This window comes from Haliotis rufescens, unplaced genomic scaffold (assembly GCF_023055435.1).
Source record: "Haliotis rufescens isolate VD_foot unplaced genomic scaffold, xgHalRufe1.0.p SCAF_13, whole genome shotgun sequence".
Taxonomy (NCBI): domain Eukaryota; kingdom Metazoa; phylum Mollusca; class Gastropoda; order Lepetellida; family Haliotidae; genus Haliotis; species Haliotis rufescens.
In genome coordinates, this window is record NW_025963813.1 from 34,145,736 (window position 1) to 34,171,741 (window position 26,006).

Genomic DNA, 26,006 nt, shown 5'->3' on the forward strand with positions numbered 1-26,006 from the left:
CAGAAATGGGCTTCACACATTGTACCCATATCGGGAATCGAACCCGGGTCTTCGGCGTGACGAGCGAACGCTTTAACCACTAGGCTACCCGACCGCCCCGGCTTATATATGTATTCTGTAGGTAGAAATGAATTGTTGACAGACCCACAGCATCTGCCAGATTATTAAACTTAAATTTTTGTGAAGGGAAAGCGCAGATCAAGGCACAATAAAAGGGAGGTAACTCCTCATACACTACGTGTGAGAATGCTGAAAGAGATGAATGGGTGGTATAAACTAAATGAGGTAACTCGTCTTTCGTAGTTATCAGATATACTTTCATTGTCAGCTTCCAGTATGAGAGAAATACCACCAGTCATACAACAACAACAACAACAACAAAACAACAACAACAACACACTTACGAACATTTATAGATTTTTTTTAACCTCGGCCAGATGCGAACCTGCAACTACTTGATTTCTAGTCTTTCACGCTACCACCTGTTTTATCCTATTTAATATTTAAGCCTCAGGCCTCAAAGTTTCATAAATAAGTCAACACAAATAAATCCGGTTCCAGGACAGCTTGACACATCACACCAGCTTAACAATAAGCCTCGGCCCTGCGCTCATAGCACAGTCACGACTCAGTGCGTCTGACCCCTACACTGAAATAGACTCGCCCTGTCAATAATACGACAACAACACACGGGAGACTCACGGTAGAGAAACCTACCGTGTCAAAGGTCAAATAAGGCACAAATATGTTGTTATGATAGTGTATATACCTTCCTGGACCACCTGTGCATCATCAGCACCCGAATAACGGTATTTACCTTGTGTAAGGTAAGTTTGAATACACTGCTTCAGTAACGATTATTTGGATACGACGTTCTTCCTTCGCCCGCTCCATTGCCTTGCCACGTGGGCAAAGCCCGTCACCTACCTCGTCATAACAGTACACAACCCTTCCCAGCGGTACGTCTGTGTTGTTATATCGAGGTAAATTGGACACCGGCGATAGCGATTGAGGTTTATTCATGAAGTGAGGTAATATTAGAAATAGGGTGCTGTCCAGCAGATCAAGCTATCGGCTATCAAGCACACTGCAACACCCAAACTGTTAGCGACAAGAAAACAACGAACACAATGTTGTACATAATTATTACATGATAGTTAAGTAAAAATTATAGGTCGGCCACAGCGCTGTGAATATGTTCGAACAAATGTCACGTAGAACGGTCATGGATTGTCACTGTTAATACTTGCAATATGCCAGGCATGTCCCATATGACCGGATTTGATCTGTCTGTAATATATCTAGACGTGGTGGAATCACGTGTGTATTTATAAGGCAGTTTGGCATATACGAATAAAAAAATTCCTCATGTAAACGACACCACTATAATACAGCTTAACACTCGCCTACCAGAATGTGTACCTCTATTACCTAAGTTACATAACGGGTGAATTAGTCGGATTTGAGCTGTTATCCGTCTGTGCCATGACCTGTCAGCTTTCCGCATTTCCTCGATTAAACGCTCTGGCATAAATAATTTCTTTCAGACAATCTTTATCACCGGCGTTTAATCGCAAAGATATCAATGGGACGAATTCCGTGCATAAAAAAACTACCTGGAATTTAATCAGTGTCTGGTGTTCAGTCGAGATGTGTTTATGCGAGGAAATACGACAATACGCGGAAAGGTCCCAAATGGCGCGGCTCGAGAGTTGCCACTATCACGAGGATTATATGTCGGCTACCAACGAACTGTATCAATTATTGTCTGAAAAAATAACTTCATCATTTATTGTGTTGGATGCAGAGTATTTTGAAGGATGACAACTGTAAAACAGCTTGACTGGTAATAGTGATGTATGGCTTCACCCATCTTAAATTCGTCTTATCATTTTTGGGATACCCGGTGGTGAGGATGGGGTGGGGGTGTGGTGTTGGAAGGTCGCAAGGTCGCACACAGACTGGGGCGGTCGGGTAGCCCAGTGGTTAAAGCGTTCGCTCGTCACGCCGAAGACCCGGGTTCGATTCCCGACATGGGTACAATGTGTGAAGCCCATTTCTGGTGTCCCCCGCCGTGATATTGCTGGAATATTGCTAAAAGCGGCGTAAAACCATACTCACTCACTCACTCCAGGGGTAACAGGGCCTGTACTCACCAGATTTCATTGTTTACACTTATTTTTGATTGGAAGACGTCATGTCATAGAACTTTGCAAACTGATTTGTTAAAAGTAATGTGCGTGAGTGAGTGAGTGAGTGAGTTTGGTTTAACACCGCTTTTAACAGTATTCCAGTTATATTGTGTAAGGAAAGCCTGAAGTGATGCAGGTCTCAGACGTTTACCACTTCGGTGAAACCCACGAGGACGGGTATGGTGCTGACAAACCTAGAAACATAATCGGGTCTAACCGGGATTCGAACCCACAATCATAGGTTTCTTGCGTGCCCAGGGGACGCAACTCTGCACAGCCAATAGCGAGCCTTTGATATAAGTAAGGAACTAACTCATTTGATCATGAAAGAAATCATTTATTGTTACAATTGTCAGGAATAGCGTTTTACATGATGGGTTCGCATGATCCACAAAACAAAACAAAATCAGCACAAAACTTGTCCACACTTGTCTACTTTAACATCGGCCATTAATAGTCGTAGTGCTGTGGTCGCTTCGTGATTGACGATTACTGGGATGAAACTATGACTATTGAGGAAATTCATTACATTTGTAAACGAAAATATTACTTGGATAATATTGCTGCCACATGTGATGGTCAAGTTAAAAGTGTGCGTCACATCGACAATATAGCTGCCACATCTGATTGGAAAGTTAAAAGTGGACGTGACACCCGGTGGTGAGGATGGGGTGGGGGTGTGGTGTTGGAAGGTCGCAAGGTCGCACACAGACTGGGGCGGTCGGGTAGCCCAGTGGTTAAAGCGTTCGCTCGTCACGCCGAAGACCCGGGTTCGATTCCCGACATGGGTACAATGTGTGAAGCCTATTTCTGGTGTCCCCCGCCGTGATATTGCTGGAATATTGCTAAAAGCGGCGTAAAAACATAATCACTCACTCGCACACAGACTGCGGGTCATCGTATGCGTAGGTCATTGCTCATGTTATCAACCACTGGTTTCATGACCTTGGCTGTAACATGACTGGCTGCGGCATATTCTTTCATAGTCTCTGTATTTCCTTTTTTAGTCAGTTGACGTTGTACGTATTTAGTTTGAAAGACTAATGCTTCTATATTTAGATGACATACATTTTGTTTTGTTTGTTGTTTAACGCCGCACTCAGCAATTTTCAAGCTATATGGCGGCGGTCTGTAAATAATCTAGTCTGCACCAGACTATCCAGTGACAAATGTTACGAGCATCGATTCACGCATTTGAGATACGATGACATGCATCAAGCAAGTCAGCGAGCCTGACCACCAGACCCCGTTAGTCGCCTTTTATGACAAGCATAGTCGCCTTTTACAGCAAGCATGGGTTGCTGAAGACCTAAGATGCAAATACAGACGGAAGGTGAGACAACTCACTATTCCGATGTGACAGTTGCAATATAAATTAATGTATGACTTCAGGTTATCGATTTCCGTTCGATCTTTCAATACAGCTTTTGTAAAACCATAAAAAAAATTCAAGACACGAATACAGGATTTATAAAAAATGGCTGCTTGAAATGGAAATATATTGTAAGCGGAGTTTCATTTTTTCAAGGTGTATAAAGCTATATAATTACATTTAAACACAGCGCAAACTGTTATTTTACACTAGGCATAGAAGCGTGAGACCGTTTAATATAGATACAATCGTTAAACACGCGTTTTTTAAGTGTGTTTATGCATATATCGCGGAAATTGATACGAGCAGGTAGAAATAGGTATCGGCAGTAACCAGCTGTGTGGTTTCAGAACGTGATACGAACACTAGTCTGTATAGGATATCAGTGCACAGGTGTGATTGCGATCGATACCAATAAATCACGTGCTGTTGAATAAACAATGAAACAGTTATTGATATTGACCATTCTATTCATTATGTTTTTGTGAAATTGAAAACTTCCTGGGAAGTTCGCCGCTATTCATGACTTGTTTTGTCTGTTTGTTTAACGCCGCACTCAAATATATTCAAGCGACATGACGGCGGTCTGTAATTAATCGAGTCTGGACCAGACATACGATGATGTGCATCAACCAAGTCAGCGAGCCTGACCATCCGATCCCTTTAGTCGCCTCTTACGACCAGCATGGGTTGCTAGAGGACAATTCTAACCCGACCATGACGTGGTATGAACGTTGTAGTGGTGGGAGCACGGGGGCCCGGTCGTCTAAGGCGCCGCAATTCGCTGTACAGAGTTGCGTCCCTTGGGCACACCAGAAACATATGATTGTTGGTTCGAATCCCGGTTAGCCCCGATTAGATTTGTCAGCACCATACCCGTGCTCGTGGGTTTCATCGAAGTGGCAAACGTCTGAGACCTGCATCACTTCGGGCTTTCCTCCCACATTAGGCTGACACATGATACAACTGGAATGCTGTTAAAAGCGGCGTTAAACCCCAACTCACTCACTCACACTAGTGGTATAATTTGTGGAACATCTTTTCTGCTCACCATGACAGTCAGTGTCAACGTCAATCTCCGTTTCAGGGCGGAGGGGTAGCCTAGTGGTTAATGCGTTCGCTCGTTACGCCGAAGACTCGGGTTCGACGCCCGCCTTGTGTACAATGTGTAAAGCATATTTCTGTGATTTTGCTGGAATATTGCTAAACACGACGTAAAACCATTCTCATTCACTCACGTACTCTCTCACCGTTCGTCCAGGTATCGTCCTTTGTCCCCCGACAGTCCTTTCGTGTTCCAATCGTTCTTCAGAATGAAGCGTAAATAAAGCTCTTTTCGGGAGAAAATGGTACCTATATATTTTTTTACAAAACAACCTCGTGTCGCTTAATACATATCCAAAACAGTATACTTGTCAATTTGGAAAATTCATTGCGGTGAAGATCACATCTCCCTCAATAATTTACTATTTTACTACTTTATCTACTTTCTTACATTTGACAGACTACTTTCAAATGTGAGTGAGTGAGTGAGTGAGTGAGTTGGGTTTTACGCCACTTTTAACAGTATACCAGTTATATCGCGGCGTGTTAGCTTAATGTGGGAGGAACGCCCGAAGTGATGCAGGTCTCAGACGTTTACCACTACGGTGAAACCCACGAGCACGGGTATGATGCTGACAAACGTAGAAACATAATCGGGGCGAACCGGGATTCGAACCCATAATCATAGGTTTCTGGTGTGCCCAAGGGACACAACTCTGCACAGCCAATTTGCGACTCCTTAGACGACTGGGCCACCTGTGCCCCCTTTCAAATGTACATTCAGTAAACTACGGTTATAACGAACTCACAGGAACCATTAATTTTAGTTCGTTATAACCATAGTCCGGTACATGCATATATACAGCATATAAACAGCAAATGGAGACCCCAAATAGTTCGTTGTATCCGTCAGTTCGTTATAAGCGTGTTCGTTATAATATGTTCAGTATGCAGTGTTGCGTCGCTTAATGATCGTTGGTTCCAAATCCGGTGCGACCTGATTATGTTTCTGGGTTTGTCAGCATCATACTGTGTTCCTGGGTTTCACCAAAGTTGAAGACCTGCATCACAGACTGACAGTCATATACTGTTTGACCTGTGAAGATCCGGGGTAGAATAGATCTTCAGCAACCCATGGAGGCCGTATAAGGCGTCTGTGCTTGTCGTAAGAGGCGACTAACGGGATCGGGCGATAAGGCTCGCTGACTTTGTTGTCACCGTCATCGTATTTCAAATGCGTGGATCGATGCTCATGATTTCACTCACTGGATTGCCTGATCCGGACTCCATTATTTACAGACCGCTGTATATAAGCTGGGTGCTGAGTGCAGCGTTAAACAACAAACAAACAACATGGTTGTGTTACACTATTGTTTTCAGCAGCTAGTGTTCAGTTTCTCAATCATATTGTATAATGATGTGATCAATAAGAATATGCAAATGCAATGTACTAATCGATAGCAGGCGCATGTTCCATGGAAACGAGATGCGGCACATAATATATACATTTATTCAAGCATCCTTGAAACTGATACAGCGTCTGTTGCACAGTAATCGAATACAACAATGTAGGTTTGGACTACAAACGCCATGTTTGCAATTTTATGCGGTTTTAAGGTATATAATACAGAGATGGTCCACGAAAGGCCTGACGCTTTGTCCATTAGAGAATGAGGTCAAAATGACGCGGTCCGGTAGACTCGGCTCATTCCGACAACTTATTCCGACTTATTCCGATATCCGCAAAATAATAGGCCATTTATATTGCGAATATTTCCACTCCACACAGGGGCATGCCCAAAACGCTATTATTAGCCCGGTCAATGGATCTTGATGCACTCAACAATCATTCTCCGCTCCCTGGGGAGTATACAACCCAAACTAGAGCTAGAAGGTTAACAACCATATTGTCATCTCATCCTACCGGGTACCCATTCACTGCTGGGTGAACAGAGGTAAATCACTTGTCTTAAGGAGACGCTACATGTGTCGCAGTGTGGAGCGGGGCCACTATAAGAAATTCTCAGGAGCCAAGCTGCCGAAACGCGGTCACCCAACAAAGAACTCGCCGCGACTCTATCTTGCTCTAACCGAATCGTCACTTTGGGGAAAGGGCTTGACTGCGGGATAGTTTTGGTGACTGCTCCCTGTTATAGAAGCTTGACATGACGATATTCACAAGTGTGTTGGCGCCTTGGGAAAGTGGTATACGGGCTTATATTGTACTGTATACAGAAATGCATATTCATATTTGCCAAGAGCCAATGAAACAAGTCATGAGATGATTTTATAAACCTACTGCCTATTGTGTTGTAGATATCTTTCTATTTCGTAATAACCTTTTGAGAGGTTTGACCGCCTCCGTGGTCTAGTGGTAGAGCGTCCGCCCGGAGAGCGGAAGGTCCGGGGTTCGATCCCCGACCGCGTCATACCAAAAGACGTTAAAAGATGGTACTTGTTGTTACCCTGTCTGGCGCTCGGCATTAAGGGGCTAAAAAAGGACTGGTCGGCTCGGAGTCAGCATACTGGGTCTGAGTAGGGTATTCATGTTAAACTGCGGCATGGTATCTCAGTGAGCTAGCACTATAAATCGGCATCAGTCCGGACTAGTACAAGCAGCCACACAAACACACACACGTACATGCACGTCGCTATATAAGTGCAATAATCTTTGACGCGACGTTAAACCCCATTTCACCTCACCTCTGGGGAGGTTTTACTTTTTCCAAGTAAGACCTGTGCCCACTTGCATAAAGCGATCTTAGCGCTAAGATGATCTTAACTCCCATACTTTAACATAATCTTACGATAGTTTTAGCGCTAAGATCGATTTGTGCAGGTGGAGCCTGGCGTAAAACGTCCAATGTTCCAAAATGGAAGACAAGACATGGAACTTTTTCACTTATATATGACGGGAATCGAACCTGCAACTTCACATAACATGTTGTGCTTTGCAACTCACTGATTTCCCTCTGAGTTCCCTCTGAGTCACCGAGGCTGACGGTGATCATGTGTTCAATTTTTCATGTCATTAGTTTTGTTTATGCTGCACGTGTTTCTTCTCTCGCACGCTTTGATCTCATTCCGTTTATACCGCGACACACTGTATTGTTTCACTATAAGATATCTCGATTTTTTGCTGTTATTTCTTGCATTTAGACGGTTTATATGTGAGATAAAGCACTCCTACGCGGTTATGGTCGAGGATAGTAAGACCTTGGCAATCGGATATCGGCAATGTAAGACCTCATGGCTTCGCTCTTCGGTCTTCTACATCGCCGATGTCCTCTTGCCGCGGTCTCACTTCCTCGACCGTTACCTCGGAGTCGTTTCCTTGGAATCGTATTCACTATGTGAAGGATAAAACACGATTCCGAGGTAATCGGGTATCGGCAATGTAGGACCGGACCCGTGAAGATCCGGGGTAGAATTGGTCTTCAGCAACCCATGCTTGCTGTAAAAGGCGACTATGCTTGTCGTAAAAGGCGACTAACGGGATCGGGTGGTCAGGCTCGCTGACTTGGTTAAAGCATGTCATCGATCCCAATTGCGTGGATCGAAGCTCATGATATCAATCACTTGATTATCTGGTCCAGCCTCGATTATTTACAGACTGCCGTCATACAGATAGAATATTGCTGAGTGCGGCGTAAAACAACAAACAAACAATGTAAGACCGAGGAGCGAAGCCACTGTCGGATGACACCCGTGAAGATCAGGGGTAGAATAGGTCTTCAGCTACCCATGCTTGCTGTAAAAGGCGACTATGCTTGTCGTAAGAGCCGACAAATGATATCGGTTGGTCAGGCTCGCTGACTTGGTTGATGCATGTCATCGTATCCCAAACACATGGATCGATGCTCATGATGTCAGTCGCTAGATTGTCTAATCCAGACTGGATTATTTACAGACCGCCGTCATATACATATGTAGCTTGAATATTTCCCAGTGCGGCGTTAAACAGCAAACAAACAAACAAACAAACACGAAGCTCGCCTCGCTGAAGATGCCGCCACAGCTGGTTATGTTTCAGTGAGTCAGAATCAGAGACCCAGTAGGTCCTCCTGACCTATGTAATCTATCCATGACGAAAACAGTCACACCGGTATTGAGATGGTTGTGAGCTGGGAAGTTTAATTTGAGCGGCGTTGTACGAACCGACGTAAGGTTATCGGCCAGTGTGGGCACGCACTGCGTGTATCATCTGTCACTACGCGCCTTACCTTTGTTATGCCGTTTGCAAAACCTGCTTTTCCTCACATCAAAGAAGTTACCTTAAACATCTAGGAATGTCCGAGGTCAAGGTCAGTGTCGTAAAATGATCCAATTATAAACCTGGTGGTGTATGTGTTATGCAACTGAATCTGATTTGCACATCTTATTTCAGTATATAATATACATCTTCTCCTTATTTGATTCTTTGCCCAATGATATGCTCTTTATTGAAACAGATTTATATTCGAAACATGTTTAAACGTGTTAAAATTCTAAACATGTCGAAACTTTAAGTCTCTTTAGAATCTAAACATGTTGAAACGTTCAAAAGCTAAACACGTTTTAACATGTTTAAAATCTGAACATGTTTAGATGATGGGGTGTTGTGTTTAGGTGGTGTTTAAGTTGCGAGACGATAGCTCATTTTTCATGTGTTTAGATTTAAATGCGTTTAGATAGAAAACACCAAATGTGTATTCCGTTTAAGATTGAAACACATTATTGAGCATGTTTAGATCTAAACATGTCTTGTATGTGTTTACATCCTAAACACATTTTTTTACAGTATACACACCTGCCTAGTGCAGCTATGTGTGCGATAGTAAACAATGTAATGCAGGTACATCTTTTACTCGTATTACAAGCCGTTGTATGGCGAGTGAGTGCCTTTGTGCCGTTGTGTGGCGAGCCAGTGTCGTTGTGATTTTGTGTGGCGAGTGACGTTGTAGTGCTGTGTGGCGAGTGACGTTGTAGTGCTGTGTGGCGAGTGACGTTGTAGTGCTGTGTGGCGAGTGAGTGCCGTTGTGGTGTTGTATGGCGAGCGAGCGTCGTTGTGGTGTTGTGTGGCGAGTGAGTGCCGTTGTGGTGTTGTGTGGCGAGCGAGTGCCGTTTCCGGTGTTATGTGGCGAGTGAGTGCCGTTGAGGTGTTGTATGGCGAGTGAGTGCCGTTTTGTGTTGTGTGGCGAGTGAGTGCCGTTGTGGTGTTATGTGGCGAGTGAGTGCCGTTGTGTTGTGTGGCGAGTGAGTGCCGTTGTGGTGTTATGGGACGAGCGAGTGCCGTTGTGTTGTGTGGCGAGTGAGTGCCGTTGTGTTGTGTGGCGAGTGAGTGCCGTTGTGGTGTTGTGTGACGAGTGAGTGCCGTTGTGGTGTTGTGTGACGAGTGAGTGCCGTTGTGGTGTTGTGTGGCGAGTGAGTGCCGTTGTGGTGTTGTGTGGCAAGTACCTTTGTGGTGTTTTGTGACGCGTGAGTGCCTTTGTAGCTTTGTGTGACGATTTAGTACCGGGCTCCGAACCCGGGCCTCAGGTGTGACGAGCGAACGTATTAAACAGGAGAGCTATTCGGGAAACGGTAGAGAACTCCTATATATTCTGCACTGAATAATTGTTTCACCTTTAAATCATGTACTACTGTTATCGTTCTGTTCTGCAAAGCTTTTAACACCTGTATTTCACATACCACAAGCGTCTATATTGCTGTGCCATCTGGCAATAACGTATTAGCTGTGTGCGGGTACTGCCCGTATGTTTGTGTATCTGAACTCCCCCGGGAGGAAAACCGAACACAGCATCACTCAACAACTTCATATCATCCCGTGTTACCTCGTTAGGTGAATGCCTATCGACATCACTATACATGTTGATCATGTTGTAGTTTAGGGCCACATGTTGGCAAGCTATTCTCCTTAAACTGCTGGTATAAGTATTATAGTCAAACAAGCTGTCATTTGTGTTCATGGTCACACAGACTAAGGGTTTAAGTTCAATAAGTCCGATATTTACGCTTTACACCATCAATGTCCACGTTTACATTCCGGAACACACGAAGGTAATATACTTTTCTTATTTATATGAATGAAATATTTCAGTGTAAAATATTGTGGAATTTAAAAAAATAATGTTTTATCAACAAGTCAAAATAACACCTATTTAATAAAACATATCAAGCGTTTTACTGGTTCTCATTTAACGCATAGATCTAGAGGAATCTCGGGAGTAGTATAGACAATGACAGTTCTTTAGCCAATCCTTGGCCACATCTTTAGATACCTTAGCCGCGGTGGCTAATTTTTGAAGTGCTCCTATACCTTTCAAATATCGTCGTGGGCTATGGTAAATTTTATCCATTATTAATTAATATTGATGTATCTTTTTATACGAATCATGACGATCGTTAAATCGATATCGCATCATCATTTTTGCATAAAAAAATCCCCCTGTATTAGTGGTATAGGTATCTAAATCTGGCTCCAGTGGAAGTGGTCCAGAACTGGTATTACCTATACTACATAATATATATGTATACATAATACGTATACTATCTCATATTTATCAAACAGCGAGATAACATATGGATCGGATGGTTACAGTGTATCTTCTGACTGCGTATCCCCGCGTGGCGTTGATAGTTACTCATGCTACCACTGACTTTTGTTTTGTCCTGACTCGATGGTGTCCACGTGGCAAGGAAAGCCCCAACACTTACTCTGTGAGTTCCTGTGACTGGCGGGGGCACGGGTGGCCCTGTCGTCTAAGGCGCCGCGATTCGCTGTGCAGAGTTGCGTCCCTTGGGCACGCCAGAAACCTATGATTGTGGGTTCGAATCCCGGTTCGCCCCGATTATGTTTCTAGGTTTGTCAGCACCATACCCGTGCTCGTGGGTTTCACCGAAGTGGTAAACGTCTGAGACCTGCATCACTTCGGGCTTTCCTCCCACATTAAGCTGACACGCCGTGATATAACTGGAATAATGTTAAAAGCGGCGTAAAACCCAACTCACTCACTCACTCACTCATGCAACCATTGACTTTTGTTTTGTCCTGACTCGATGGTGTCCACGTGGCAAGGAAGCCCCAACACGTACTCTGTGAGTTCCTGTGACTGGCGACATCATCTCGTGGCAGTCGTCCTGCCCGCTGCTGGAACATGATTCAGTGAAATAGAAGCCGGACTACCCAGAGACCACACAGCCAACATCATCAACATGTGTTGCTGTGCACTTTGTAATCAATAATGGCTGACTGATTTGGAACGTTTTGAACTCTGTGATCTCCCTGACTCAGCCAAAAGAATTGGTGTATTGACGTTTCATTAGGTGCTCATACATTGACCTGTAATCTCATGCATTGCAAATTCATTTAATATTATTTTCTGTTCTGTTTGCATTGTGCAACATGTGGCAGTACTACTATTTTACCCAACAACATATCTAGTTCGATAAATATTTGTCAGGCAATTTGGTTGCCATGATGGCCACGGTTGCCTTGACGTTTGCGACCTACGATTTTGTTGAAATTAGATATTTATTTTATCCACAGCTACTAAGTCAGACCACCCTAGGATGGGTTTCATGCTCATCTATTATTTGTATATATTTTTATATATATCGGGGGCGGTCGGGTAGCGAAGTGGTTCAAGCCTTCGCTCGTCACGCCGAAGTCCCGGGTTCGATTCCCGACATGGGTACAATGAGAAGCCCATTTCTGGTGTCCCCCGCCTCAATATTGCTGGAATATTGCTAAAAGCTGCGTGAAACCATACTCACTCACTCATTTTATGTATCTGAACACAGGATGAGAAGGTAAAGTGCGAGCCTACGTCAACAACGATGGGCGCGAAGGACTCTCTGCGGCTCCTATGGACTCGGATGAAGAAGAAGAAGATAATCTCGGAGCACGATCACAGCACGGAGTTGAAGCGATGTCTCACCACCACCCACCTGACCTTCATGGGCGTGGGCTGCACGGTGGGGGTGGGCATATATGTACTCGTGGGCGTGGCAGCAAAGGAATATGCAGGTGGGACGGTTTTTCGTTTAGGTCCTGCATATCGTTGGTAATGGCTATACATAGCGGCTTTGTGGCTCTGATGTTATGTGATGTTAGCTTAATTTGATAATGCCATCTTAGTCCACGTGGCAACGCATATAAACTGCTGTTTTGACTTCTTAATAAAGGCGAAAACAACCTTTCTATAAGAAGTGTCTACCAAAAGAGAATCCATTGTACGATTCCGTCTATGTCGTAAGCATGTGTTTATGAATCACTATCAACTAGTGATGTTAGGTGTTCGTTAATTGGGGAGCGTATCCTGTCCCTGAGGAGGCACCCGTCACTAACACATACAAAGGCAAGTCAATTGTTCTCCTGAAACAACATATATCAGATCATGCAACTGCCTGAGGCGTATGTTAAACGTCTTAGCCAAATTCCTTTGTCTTTATTGGGCCAACCCGAGCAGAAATTCTGCATCTCTTCTGGCGTTACCCCCACATCAAGATGACACGCTGTGGTGTAACTGAAATAATCTTCACAGATCATTTATGTGTCAGGGGAGCCCTGAGTCATGCAGATGTTAGACGTTTACCCACACCAAGGAGTTTTCATTGTCCCGGACCATCATCCAGGCACCGTTAGGTCTTCCTTTGGTTATCATTAGGTCATTCTTGGGTCACCCTTGGGTCACCTTTGGGTCATCCTTGGGTCATTCTTGGGTCACCCTTGGGTCATCCTTGGGTCAACCTTTGGTCACTGTTGGGTCACCCTTGGGTCATCCTTGGGTCATTCTTGGGTCACCTTTTGGTCATCCTTTGGTCATTCTTGGGTCACCCTTGGGTCATTCTTGGGTCACCTTTTGGTCATCCTTTGGCCATTCTTGGGTCACCCTTGGGTCATCCTTGGGTCAACCTTTGGTCACTGTTGGGTCACCCTCGGGCCATCCTTTGGTCATTCTTGGGTCACCTTTTGGTCATCCTTTGGCCATTCTTGGGTCACCCTTGGGTCATCCTTGGGTCAACCTTTGGTCACTGTTGGGTTACCCTTGGGTCATTCTTAGGGTCACCTCTGGGTGATCCTTTGGTCCCTATTGGGTCATCTTTGGGTAATTTTTTACCTCACAATCTAATCATCACCCACAGCTCTTTCGATATGCCATGTTTACTTCACCAGAAACAAGAACAGTAATTTAATTTATTCATTTTCCAAATATCACGATCAACGCTCAAATCGTTCTACAAATCTGTTACAATTAAACTGCTCGCGGATTGTCGATCCCACTGTCCATGCACCAATAGTACTTCCACGTGACTGTACTGTTAGCATACAATTACACTTCTGAAGTGTTCCTAAGTTAATTAAATTCTCCATCCATCTGCAACATTGGTGAAAATTGTAAAGTATTCATTAACGCGAAAACCATGACACTGTAGCGTGTTGTGGAAATACGGACAATTAGGGGTGCGTGTAACATCCAATTAGCTTGTACAGTGGAATGGAGTTTGTTTATTTTTGTGTTTGATGATTTTACAATTATCTGTACAGTTTATATGACTCACGAACTGAACACTTTGTCTTCTTTATCACCAGGACCTGGTGTGCTACTGTCCTTCCTCATGGCCGGCATAGTAACTGTCATAAACGCCATTTGCTTCGCGGAGTTCGGCGCAAGGATACCCAAGACTGGCGCCACTTACACCTACGTGTATGAGAGTGCATGTGAACTGCTCGCCTTCCTTGTCGGCTGGATAACTCTCGTGGGTAGGTGAGTGAGTGAGTGAGTGAGAGAGGTTTTACGCCGCTTTTAGCAATATTCCAGCAATATCACAGCGGGGAACACACAAATGGGTTCACACATTGTACCCATGTTTGGAATCGAACGCGGGTCTTCGGCGTGACGGGCGGACGCTTTTTCCACTAGGCTACCCCACCGCCCCCTTGTGGGTAGGTCCATACACGTATGTGTATAGCATGCTCTCAGGTTTGGGGTCGGAGCGGGGGTGGCGGGGATGCCAAGTGCAGAGTTACGTCCCTTAGATACGCCAGGAACCGAATTCCGAACTGCCCAAATTAGTATGTCGATTCCATGTCCGATCTCGTGGTTTTCATCGGTTGTGGACGTAACTTATAATTTGGAGACCGTTCAAAGCGGCATTAAACCAAAATCTCGTAGATGCCGTGACATATTGTACATGTGGTGTAGTCCTATCAAGTCCTGAACGATGACACTCTGAAACACATGCAGTAAACGCGACACAAACCTGACGCTGAGCCCAAGCAGTGGAACTGTGAACTGTTATGAAATGTGCATTGTACCGAAACGTACTGGTGATCAGTGGCTCGCTTCACGTACATTTATAAAACACATCACACGTCAGTCAAGCGTCGATGTGCAATGAAATTTCCCATACTCTTATATTTCAAGTTATTTTTTTCTTCTTGTCAGACCACATGAAATATCACAGCTGGTGTCGATACTTTATCATAAAAATAAAATTATATATTTTATGTCAAATGGTCACAGCGGCTTTCACAAACGCCTATCGATTGTGCCTTGAGGTATGGACCGACCGATAGATAAGCCTGCTTCAATAGTGTTGTTCTCATAAAGCGGTGGCTCGTTTTGCCGGCTGGGCTCTCTTGCGCACATTGGTACCTTGTGTGAAGCCAAACATATGGTGGACCGTAGTATATTGTTAAAACACCATAACAAAACTTACTCGCAAAAGGTGTTTGTCCGTCATGCGCCAAAACGCCCCATCCACAATATTCCTAGGTCGGTCGGGTAGCCTAGTGGTTAAAGCGTTCGCTCGTCACGCCGAAGACCCGGGTTCGATTCCCGACATGGGTGCAATGTGTGGAGCCCATTTGTGTGTTCCCCGCTGTGATATTGCTGGAATATTGCTAAAAGCGGCGTAAGACCATACTCACTGACTCACTCCGCAATGTTCCAGCTACATAAGTCAAACCAGTGATTGATCTAATGAGCAACGCCCTACGTAGTCTGACCAGCGTATCAACTTATTTGCCTTTTACAACAAACATTGGTTGCTGGAGATCAATTCTTCCCCGACCCGTGAAGATCCGGGGTAGAATTGGTCTTCAGCAACCCATGCTTGCAGTAACAGGCGACTATCCTCGTCGTAAGAGGCGATCGGGTGGTCAGGCTCGCTAACGTGGTTGATGCAAGTCATCGTAACCAAATTGCGTAGATCGATGCTCAATCACTGGATGGCCTTGTCCAGACTCGATTATTTACAGACCGCCGTCATATAGCTGGAATATTGCTGAGTGCGGCGTTAGACAACAAACAAACAAACATTTCTTTCTTTCTGACGAAACAGCATATATATATATAGTCACTGTGTTGTCTTCTTCTAGGTTTTCTCACAAGTGGCGCCATTGCAGCTAGAGCCTGGAGCGGCTATCTCGACTCGCTCTTCAACAACTACATCCACGAAACCACAGACCACTACCTTGGCAAGGTCACACTCGGGCCGCCATTTAGCGAAAATCTGGACTTCCTGGCATGCGCATACGAGATTGTGGTCATAATAATTATCTCCCTTGGTGTCCAAGCTTCCGCGTTCATCAGCACAGTGTTGGCGTGTGTGTCAGTATGTGTGCTGCTGTTTGTCACCGTTATGGGGTTGGTTGTAGGCGACTACAGCAACATCAGCAACAGTGAACATGGAGGATTCTTGCCGTTTGGCATCGGTGGTGTGATGGCAGGGACTGCAGCATGTTTCTACGCATTTCAGGGATTCGACATTATTTGCATGTCAGCTGAAGAGTGCAAGACTCCGGGGAAATCCATCCCAAGAGCAATATTCTCAGAATTACTTATCGTAACACTGCTATACGTAGGATCGTCCTGCGGCCTCATCCTCCTTGTGCCCTACTCACAAATTGACACCCGGGCTCCACTTCCGTCCGCATTCGCCTACAAGCACCTCGAGTGGGCGAAATACGTCGTCAGCATAGGCCCGACTCTAGGCATCAGTAATCTAAATATCTTGAACTTATATAACCTATCAAGACATGTATACTGCATGTCCAGTGACGGACTGTTCTTGAAGGCCTTCCTCAGTGTGAACAGGACTACCAAGGTTCCAGTCAGGGCAGCCGTGGTCATGGGCCTCCTTGTGTCTGTATTTGCCCTTCTCTTCGACATTTCGAACCTCGTCAGCTTTAACGTTATATCTATATTTCTAAGTTTTGTTATATCAAACGGTATTCTGTTACTCAGTAGACGCGAGGAACCGAGTTCAAGTTCAGGAAATGAAGAGAATGGAAATGTTAAAATGGACGAACGCTCCCTTCTGTCCAGTGATGGACCACGAAGGGAACCTCGATCAGGTTTCAGAGGTTTGGCGGACAGGATAGGATTGCAGAATTTGGTGTATCTTGTAGTGTTCACGTCTATGGGTCTAGGATTACAGCTTGTTGGAGGTATTGACGATCTCCTGAACAGGAACGTGTTGGCGTTTGTGTGTCTAGGACTTCTTCTAGGGTTACTGGTTTTCCTATCGGTGCTGATGGCGACACAAACAGGGTCGGCGAAACACAACGGCTTCAGCGTAAGTACTTCACACGATTGAATTCAGTAAAAATGTCCTCCGTTTTGACCATGTTCTGCTTTATATATATCGGGGTTGTCATCATAGTACGTGACCCGTGAAGATCCGGGGTAGAATAGGTCTTCAGCAACCCATGCTTGCCGTAAAAGGCGACTATGCTTGTCGTAAGAGGCGACTAACGGGATAGGGTGGTCGGGTTCGCTGCCTTGGTTGATGCATGTCAATCCCAATTGCGTGGATCGATGCTCATGATCCATCACTGGATTGTCTGGTCCAGACTCGATTATTTACAGACCGCCGTAATAAAGCTTGAATATTTCTGCGGCGTTAAACCAACCAACCAACCAATAAAGTATGTTTGGATCAAGGACGTATAGGTAAATGTACATATCCCTTAATGAAAACTAGATTAGATTTAATGTTGGTTTCTATTGTCCTTGTATACCATATTGTTTGAAGTTTTGTAATTAAATGGATTAGAAACACCTCTGTGCCTACCACTGAAACCCAGTGTTATCACTTAAGATGTGAGGACCACCCTATACAAGGTCAATGTAAACGGTTAATTGTGATTTCACATCGAGATATCCGCAGAACAAAATACCATTGTACGCATTGTCCAATGGCCGTGACGCGAGAATGACCCTTGGCCTCTAAAGAAGGGCTGCCTTTTAAATTAACATCAGAGAAGAGCAGTTTGTCAGATTATCGCCCCAAACTGAATCTCGAGTTAATTACATGTCTTCATCATTAATTATATTGACGCGGTACCTGTGAAGATCCGACTTAGAATAGGTCTTTAGTAACCCAGACAACCCATGATTACAATACACGTGTTTTACCAAAGCGGTAAACGTCAACGGCCTGCGTCACTGGGTCACTGGTTTCGAGACCCGCGTCACTGCGCATGCGTCACTGCTGACCTGACCTACGCCACTGGCGACTTGAACGGCGTCAGTGCGCATGCGTCACAGGTGACCAGAAGTACGTAACAGCATCACTGCTGACTTCAATCTACTCAATCACTCACTCTACAATCTTCTTTTAACAGATGCCGCTGGTGCCGTATCTTCCAATACTCTCCATCGTCATCAACGTCGTGCTGTTGGTAGCGGCGGCTGACGTCACGGGGGTCGTTGGGTACACCATCCTTGTTACTCTTGGTATGTCAATAACAAAATTTGAACATCACTTGTGTAGGAGATAAGACATGTGAGTGCCCAAATCTGCTGGTATTCCTGGGGATATTAGTTTGATACGCGAGAATTACATTCTCTTGAGCATCAACTCGTCCCGTGAAGATTCAAGCTTAGAATTGCTCTTCAGCAACCCATACTTGTCGTAAGGCGTCGGGGGGTCAGGCTGGCAGACTTGGTTAATGCATGTCATCACCAGAGTGATAAAGAGGCTCATACCTGCATCACTACAGGCTTACTTTCCACATCAATTTGACACGCTGATATAAATGAAATACTGTTCAAAGCAGCGTTCAACCCAACTCACTCACTCGCATTAAGTTCGGTGAGAGAGAGAGAGAGAGAGAGAGAGAGAGAGAGAGAGGAGGTATTATCTAAAAGACGATACTGGTTTATCGTAGTAATGCATCATAGAACCTGCAACCTCTTCATCTGTATTCCGTCACGCTACCATCTGTGCTGCGGAGGCTGTTGCAAAAATTGACACAAGTGTTTTGATTTGATTTTGGTTAGGTTGTACATTATTATGACAATATTGTACCAAGTTCGTTGAAAGTCCTAGTGGTATATGTATTATGCAAGTGAATCTGATTTGAACATCTTATTTCAGTATATAATATACATCTTATCCTTATTTGACTCATTGCCAAATAATATGCACTTATTTAAAGAGAGAGAGAGAGAGTTTCCCCTTTTAATGCCGAGCGCCAGACAGGGTAACAACAAGTACCATCTTTTAACGTTTTTTGGTATGACGCGACCGGGGATACACTTGTACAAGTAACCGATACAAAAGGAGTGGGACTATGTAGACGCTATATCTCTTTGGAGCCATGGCCCTGATCTCACACAATGTTTAAAGTATCGGTAATAATGTCACTATTACAATAGTGCGAAACCCATGTTAGAGCATGGCAAGTGCTCCGACGTCAGGTTTGTTTTTGAGTGGAGTTTGAATTGTGATATAATCTCTCTTCAGGTTTTGGAATATATGTCGCGTTAGTTCTGTTCCCAAAGACATCGAGCGACCAGAACTTCCCCTCCGGCATCGTTGAAGGTAAGCGAGAGGAGGAGACGTCGTTGATGACCGCTCAGGACGACGACTACGACGACTACGACTAATGTAACTGCTTGTCATCGGGGTGTGAGTATGGGTTTGAATTCCGCTGCATGATGCATGAACGTACTAATCAAGTGCAAGGTTCAAAGGCATATTTCCTCTGCATGCAGGATGTACTAACCACCTCCGGGGTATATTTCCACTGCATGCATGAAGGATGTACTAACCAACTGCGGGGCATTAATCCACTGCATGCATGAAGGATGTACTAAGCACCTCCGGGGCATTAATCCACTGCATGCACGAAGGATGTACTAACAAACTCCGGGGCATTAATCCACTGCATGCATTAAGGATGTACTAACCTACTCTGGGGCATAAATCCACTGCATGCACGAAGCATGTACTTACCTACTCTGGGGCATAAATCCACTGCATGCATGAAGGATGCACTAACCAACACCAGGGCATAAATCCACTGCATGCATGAAGGATGTACTTACCTACTCCGGGATATAAGTCCACTGCATGCATGAAGGATGTACTAACCAACACCAGGGCATAAATCCACTGCATGCATGAAGGATGTACTAACCAACTCCGGGGAATAAATCCATTGCATGCATGAAGGATGCACTAACCAACACCAGGGCATAAATCCACTGCATGCATGAAGGATGTACTAACCAACACCAGGGCATAAGTCCACTGCATGCATGAAGGATGTACTAACCAACACCAGGGCATAAGTCCACTGCATGCATGAAGGATGTACTAACCAACTCCGGGGAATAAATCCATTGCATGCATGAAGGATGTACTAACCAACACCAGAGCATAAATCCACTGCATGCATGAAGGATGTACTAACCAACTCCGGGGAATAAATCCATTGCATGCATGAAGGATGCACTAACCAACACCAGGGCATAAATCCACTGCATGCATGAAGGATGTACTAACCAACTCCGGGGAATAAATCCATTGCATGCATGAAGGATGTACTTACCTACTCCGGGACATAAATCCACTGCATGCATGAAGGATGTACTTACCTACTCCGGGGAATAAATCCACTGCATGCATGAAGGATGTACTAACCAACTCCGGGGAATAAATCCATTGCATGCATAAAGGATGTACTTACCTACTCCGGGACATAAATCCACTGCATGCATGAAGGATGTACTTACCTACTCCGGGGAATAAGTCCACTGCATGCATGAAGGATGTACTAACCAACACCAGGGCATAAGTCCACTGCATGCATGAAGGATGTACTTACCTACTCCGGGGAATAAGTCCACTGCATGCTTGAAGGATGTACTAACCAACACCAGGGCATAAATCCATTGCATGCATAAAGGATGTACTTACCTACTCCGGGACATAAATCCACTGCATGCATGAAGGATGTACTAACCAACTCCGGGGAATAAATCCATTGCATGCATGAAGGATGCACTAACCAACACCAGGGCATAAATCCACTGCATGCATGAAGGATGTACTAACCAACTCCGGGGAATAAATCCATTGCATGCATAAAGGATGTACTTACCTACTCCGGGACATAAATCCACTGCATGCATGAAGGATGTACTTACCTACTCCGGGGAATAAGTCCACTGCATGCATGAAGGATGTACTAACCAACACCAGGGCATAAGTCCACTGCATGCATGAAGGATGTACTTACCTACTCCGGGGCATAAATCCACTGCATGCATGAAGGATGTACTTACCTACTCCGGGGAATAAATCCACTGCATGCATGAAGGATGTACTTACCTACTCCGGGGAATAAATCCATTGCATGCATAAAGGATGTACTTACCTACTCCGGGACATAAATCCACTGCATGCATGAAGGATGTACTTACCTACTCCGGGGCATAAATCCACTGCATGCATGAAGGATGTACTAACCAACACCAGGGCATAAGTCCACTGCATGCATGAAGGATGTACTTACCTACTCCGGGGCATAAATCCACTGCATGCATGAAGGATGTACTAACCTACTCCGGGGCATAAGTCCACTGCATGCATGAAGGATGTACTTACCTACTCCGGGGAATAAATCCACTGCATTCATGAAGGATGTACTAACCAACACCAGGGCATTAATCCACTGCATGCATGAAGGATGTACTAACCAACACCAGGGCATAAATCCACTGCATGCTTGAAGGATGTACTAACCTACTCCGGGACATAAATCCACTGCATGCATGAAGGATGTACTAACCTACTCCGGGACATAAATCCACTGCATGCAAGAAGGATGTACTAACCTACTCCGGGACATAAGTCCACTGCATGCATGAAGGATGTACTTACCTACTCCGGGGAATAAATCCACTGGATGCACGCACGCGTATTAACCTACACCGCGGTTCAATGATTTAGAAGCCGAATGACTGACTCTTATTTTGTTTTTGAAACTCTTTTGTTTGCTGTTTGCGCAGCAGTGAGCAATATTTCAACCCTATCAGTGCGGCTTGAGATGTTTGTTGGCATGATCGTACAATAACCACCCGATCCCCGGTACAGTGGCAACCCGATCCCCCGTACAATGACCACCCGATCCACCTTACAATAGCCACCCGATCAACCTTACAATGACCACCCGATCCACCTTACGATAACCACCCGACCCCCGGTACAATGACTACCCGATCCACCTCACAATGACCACCCGATCCCCGGTACAGTGACCACCTGATCCCCCGAACAATGACCACCCGATCCACCTTACAATGACCACCCGATCCCCGTACAGTGACCACCCGATCCACCGTACAATGACCACCCGATCCACCGTACAATGACCACCCGATATCCGTACAGTGACCACCCGATCCACCTTACAATGACCACCCGATCCCCGGTACATTGACCACCCGATCCACCTTACGATGGCCACCCGATCCCCGGTACATTGACCACCCGATCCCCCGTACAATGACCACCCGATCCACCTTACGATGGCCACATGATCCCCCGTACAATGACCACCCGATCCACCTTACAATGACCACCCGATCCCCGGTACAGTGACCACCCAATCCACCTTACGATTGCCACCCGATCCCCCGTACAATGACCACCCGATCCACCTTACAATGACTCACTCATTGACTCACCTACGGATTCGAATGCACACCGACCTTCCGTTTTCGTTAACGATCCTCAATATTTACACACAGAATAATACAAATTCGTTTAATTCGGTATATGTAATATGGTATTAATCGACGAGTTTGAAACAGTTCAAACAACCAGTTCGATATATGATTATGGCAGCAGCATCACCGCGCTCGTGGGTTGCTAAGACATTTATCATTTCAGACACCTGTGACATAATTAAAAAATATTTTTATTGCGGTGTTAAATGAAACAGACTCACTCACACGTAAAATACAGTACTGGATCTCTTGTTCAGCAAAACTGCTGTTCGATGACATTTTTTCTATGAAACCCATGTAGTAAACGCCACTGACATCTGACGCGCAGCTCATGCAATTTAACAGTTAATGTGCTGAAACTGTACTGAATATATGTAAATCCGGCAATGTCTGCTCTGTTTGTTTGTTTGTTCGTTGTTTAACGCTGCACTCAGCCATATTCCAGCTATGTGACGGCTGTCTGTAAATAACCAAGTCTGGACCAGACAATCCAGTGATTGATATCATGAGCATCGATCCACTTAATTGGGATCGATGACATGCTTTAACCAAGTCAGCGAGTCTGACCACCCGATCCCGTTAGTCGCCTCTAAAGACAAGCATAAGTTGTAATATATACCATTTGTTCGCTATCACACTGGTCAGTTGTTGTTATATTTAGTCTCACGGACAAATCATGTATCTTATTAGCTATCTTGTCTTCTGATGAACAAGACTGTTATCACATGTCAGTATTTCACGTTTTCAGATTGGATCTGGACTGGCAGAAAGCCGCGGGAACATATCATGTGACTGATTCTCCCGGGGGAATATTCAGTCTGGAGGGAATGGTGCTAAAGTTATTGTCGTCATCATGCGTTGCCAAGGAGCGTGATCTGTGCAAGGCTGTTGTGTGTTTGTTTGTTGTTTAACGCCATGCTCAGCATTATTCCAGCTATACAATGGCGGCCTGTGAATATTCGAATCTGAACCACTAAAGCGCTCGGGACAGTGGGACTATATCAAATTTTAAAACACGGCATTATTATCTCCAAAATGATATTATGAACAACGTTCCACGCCGTCGAGGTAGATGACACGAAATCAACCAAGTCACTGACCTTTTCTAACTCGAATCTCAAGCGATGCTACCCTCTCTTCAGAAAAAGGGGCTAAAGAGGACTGGTTAGCTCGGAGTCCAAGCGTCACCCGAGCACCCGTTATGCCTAGTGGGGACGAGACCTTGAAGGACATGCTGTGTCTCGGCTATGAACAGAGTTATCCACTAATATCTTCCCGTCCTGTTCACCCTTGCGGTCATCATTGTCAATTTATCAGAATGTCTCGTCACAATAATGCTGTCGATGTGACATACACTTTTAACTTGCCCATCACATGTGGCTGCAATATTGTCGATGTACAATTTTAACTGTACCATTGGAATCTCGCCGTCTCTATATAGCAGCAAAATTTGTCGATGTGACGTCCACTTTTAACTTGCCATCACATGTGGCAGCAATATTGTCGATGTGACGTCAACTTTTATCTTGCCAATCAGATGGGGCAGCAATATTGTCGATGTGATGTCCACTTTTAACTTGCAAATCAGAAGGGGCAGCAATATTATCGATGTGACATCCACTTTTAACTTGCCCATCACATGTGGCTGGAATATTGTCGATGTGACGCACACTTTTAGCTTGCCAATCAGATTTGGCAGCAATATTGTTAATGTGACATCGACTTTTAACTTTCCAATCAGATGGGGAAGCAATATTGTCGATGTGACGTCCACTTTTAACTTTCCAATCAGATGGGCAGCAATATTGTCGATGTGACATCCACTTTTAATTTGCCAATCAGATGTGGCAGCAAAATTGTCGATGTGACGCACACTTTTAATTTGCCATAATATGTGGCAGCTATATTGTCGATGTGACGTCCACTTTTAATTTGCCAATCAGATATGGCAGCAATATTGTCGATGTGACGCACACTTTTAGCTTGCCAATCAGATTTGGCAACAATATTATCAAAGTCACGTACAAATTTAACTCGCACTCTTAATATCTTCGTTTACAAATGTAACGAATCTCCTCAATGGTCATTGTTTCATCCCAGTAATCGTCAATCACGAAGCGACCACAGCACTTCGACTATTAATGGCCGATGTTAAAGTAGACAAGTGTGGACAGGTTAAGTGCTGATTTCTTTTTGTTTTGTGAAGCAGGATCACGTGAATCCATCATGTTAAACGCTCTAAGGATTCCTGACAATTGTAACAATAAATTATTTCTTTCATGATCAAATGAGTTCCTTACTTATATCTAAGGCTCTATATCGAGTTGCGTCCCCTGGGCACGCCAGAAACCTATGATTGTGGGTTCGAATCGCGGTTAGACCCGATTATATTTCTAGGTTTGTCAGCACCATACCCGTACTCGTGGATTTCGCCGAAGTGGTAAGCGTCTGAGACCTGCATCACTTCGGGCTTTCCTTCCACATTAAACTGACACGCCGTGATATAATTGGAATACTGTTAAAAGCGGTCTTAAACCCAACTCACGCACTCACCCACTTTACTTTTATCAAATCAGTTTGCAAAGTTCTACGACATGACGTCTTCCAATCAAAAAGATGTGTAAACAATGAAATCTGTTGAGTACAGGCCCTGTTATCCCAGGAATGCGTCCATATATAATAACAAGAACATTACTACGTTCCGGGATTCGCCCATATTCAATACCAGGAACAGCTTTACGTACCGTGTTTTTCCCCCAATCACAATAACAAGAACATCACTACTTATCGTGGTTCGTCCATATATACTCAACAACAAAAGTTCCTGCGACACCAATATTTTCGTGTATTTTTCAAACAAGTAAAGTTTGGTTTTCAATATTGTAGTACATGTATGGAATTACGTCACAAAAACGCAACTGCTACAGAAAAGACATATATAATAACAGAAACATCACTATCTACCGTGGTTCGTCCAATTATATTTAAAAGAACATCACTTCGTACTGTGGTTTGTCCGTTGATAACAACAAGGAGATAACTACTAACTGTGGTTTGTCCATTAATGATAACAAGAACATCACTACGTATTGTGTTTTGTCCATTAAGTTAACGAGAACCTCACTATGAACTGTGGTTTGTCGATTAATGATAACGAGAACATCACTACGTACTGAGGTTTGTCCATTTATGATAACAACAACATCACTACGTATTGTGGTCCGTCCATATGTAATAACAGAAACATCACTATCTACCGTGGTTCGTCCATTTATATTTAAAAGAACATCACTTCGTACTGTGGTTTGTCCATTGATAACAACAAGAAGATAACTACGTACTGTGATTGTCCATTAATAATAACAAGAACATTACTACGTTCCGGGA

The 26,006-nt window shown here is 44.4% G+C and overlaps 1 protein-coding gene across 3 annotated transcripts; it reads left to right on the top strand.

Moving 5' to 3' along the window:
- Positions 1-665: 665 nt before the first annotated feature.
- LOC124151560 (cationic amino acid transporter 4-like) lies at positions 666-24,902 on the top strand. 3 transcript variants are annotated; one of them, XM_048394449.1, is made up of 7 exons: positions 666-827; positions 12,391-12,616; positions 14,183-14,353; positions 15,974-17,172; positions 18,224-18,335; positions 19,348-19,512; positions 23,368-24,902. In XM_048394449.1, the coding sequence occupies exons 2-6, from the start codon at positions 12,427-12,429 to the stop codon at positions 19,488-19,490; spliced, it is 1,815 nt and encodes a 604-aa protein (XP_048250406.1). In that variant the 5' UTR covers positions 666-827; positions 12,391-12,426; the 3' UTR covers positions 19,491-19,512; positions 23,368-24,902. The 3 variants fall into 3 exon arrangements, with proteins under 3 accessions (XP_048250406.1, XP_048250405.1, XP_048250404.1); XM_048394448.1 differs by lacking the exon at positions 666-827 and adding an exon at positions 8,717-8,912 and having other exon boundaries at positions 19,348-19,425; XM_048394447.1 differs by lacking the exon at positions 666-827 and adding an exon at positions 8,718-8,912.
- The last annotated feature ends 1,104 nt before the right edge of the window (positions 24,903-26,006 follow it).

Bases quoted from the DNA above. Each gene is read 5' to 3' on its own strand.
- LOC124151560 (XM_048394447.1), top strand. The intron at 14,354-15,973 runs GTAGGTGAGTGA...GTCTTCTTCTAG, and splicing joins CGGCTGGATAACTCTCGTGG to GTTTTCTCACAAGTGGCGCC. The intron at 18,336-19,347 runs GTATGTCAATAA...ATCTCTCTTCAG, and splicing joins CACCATCCTTGTTACTCTTG to GTTTTGGAATATATGTCGCG.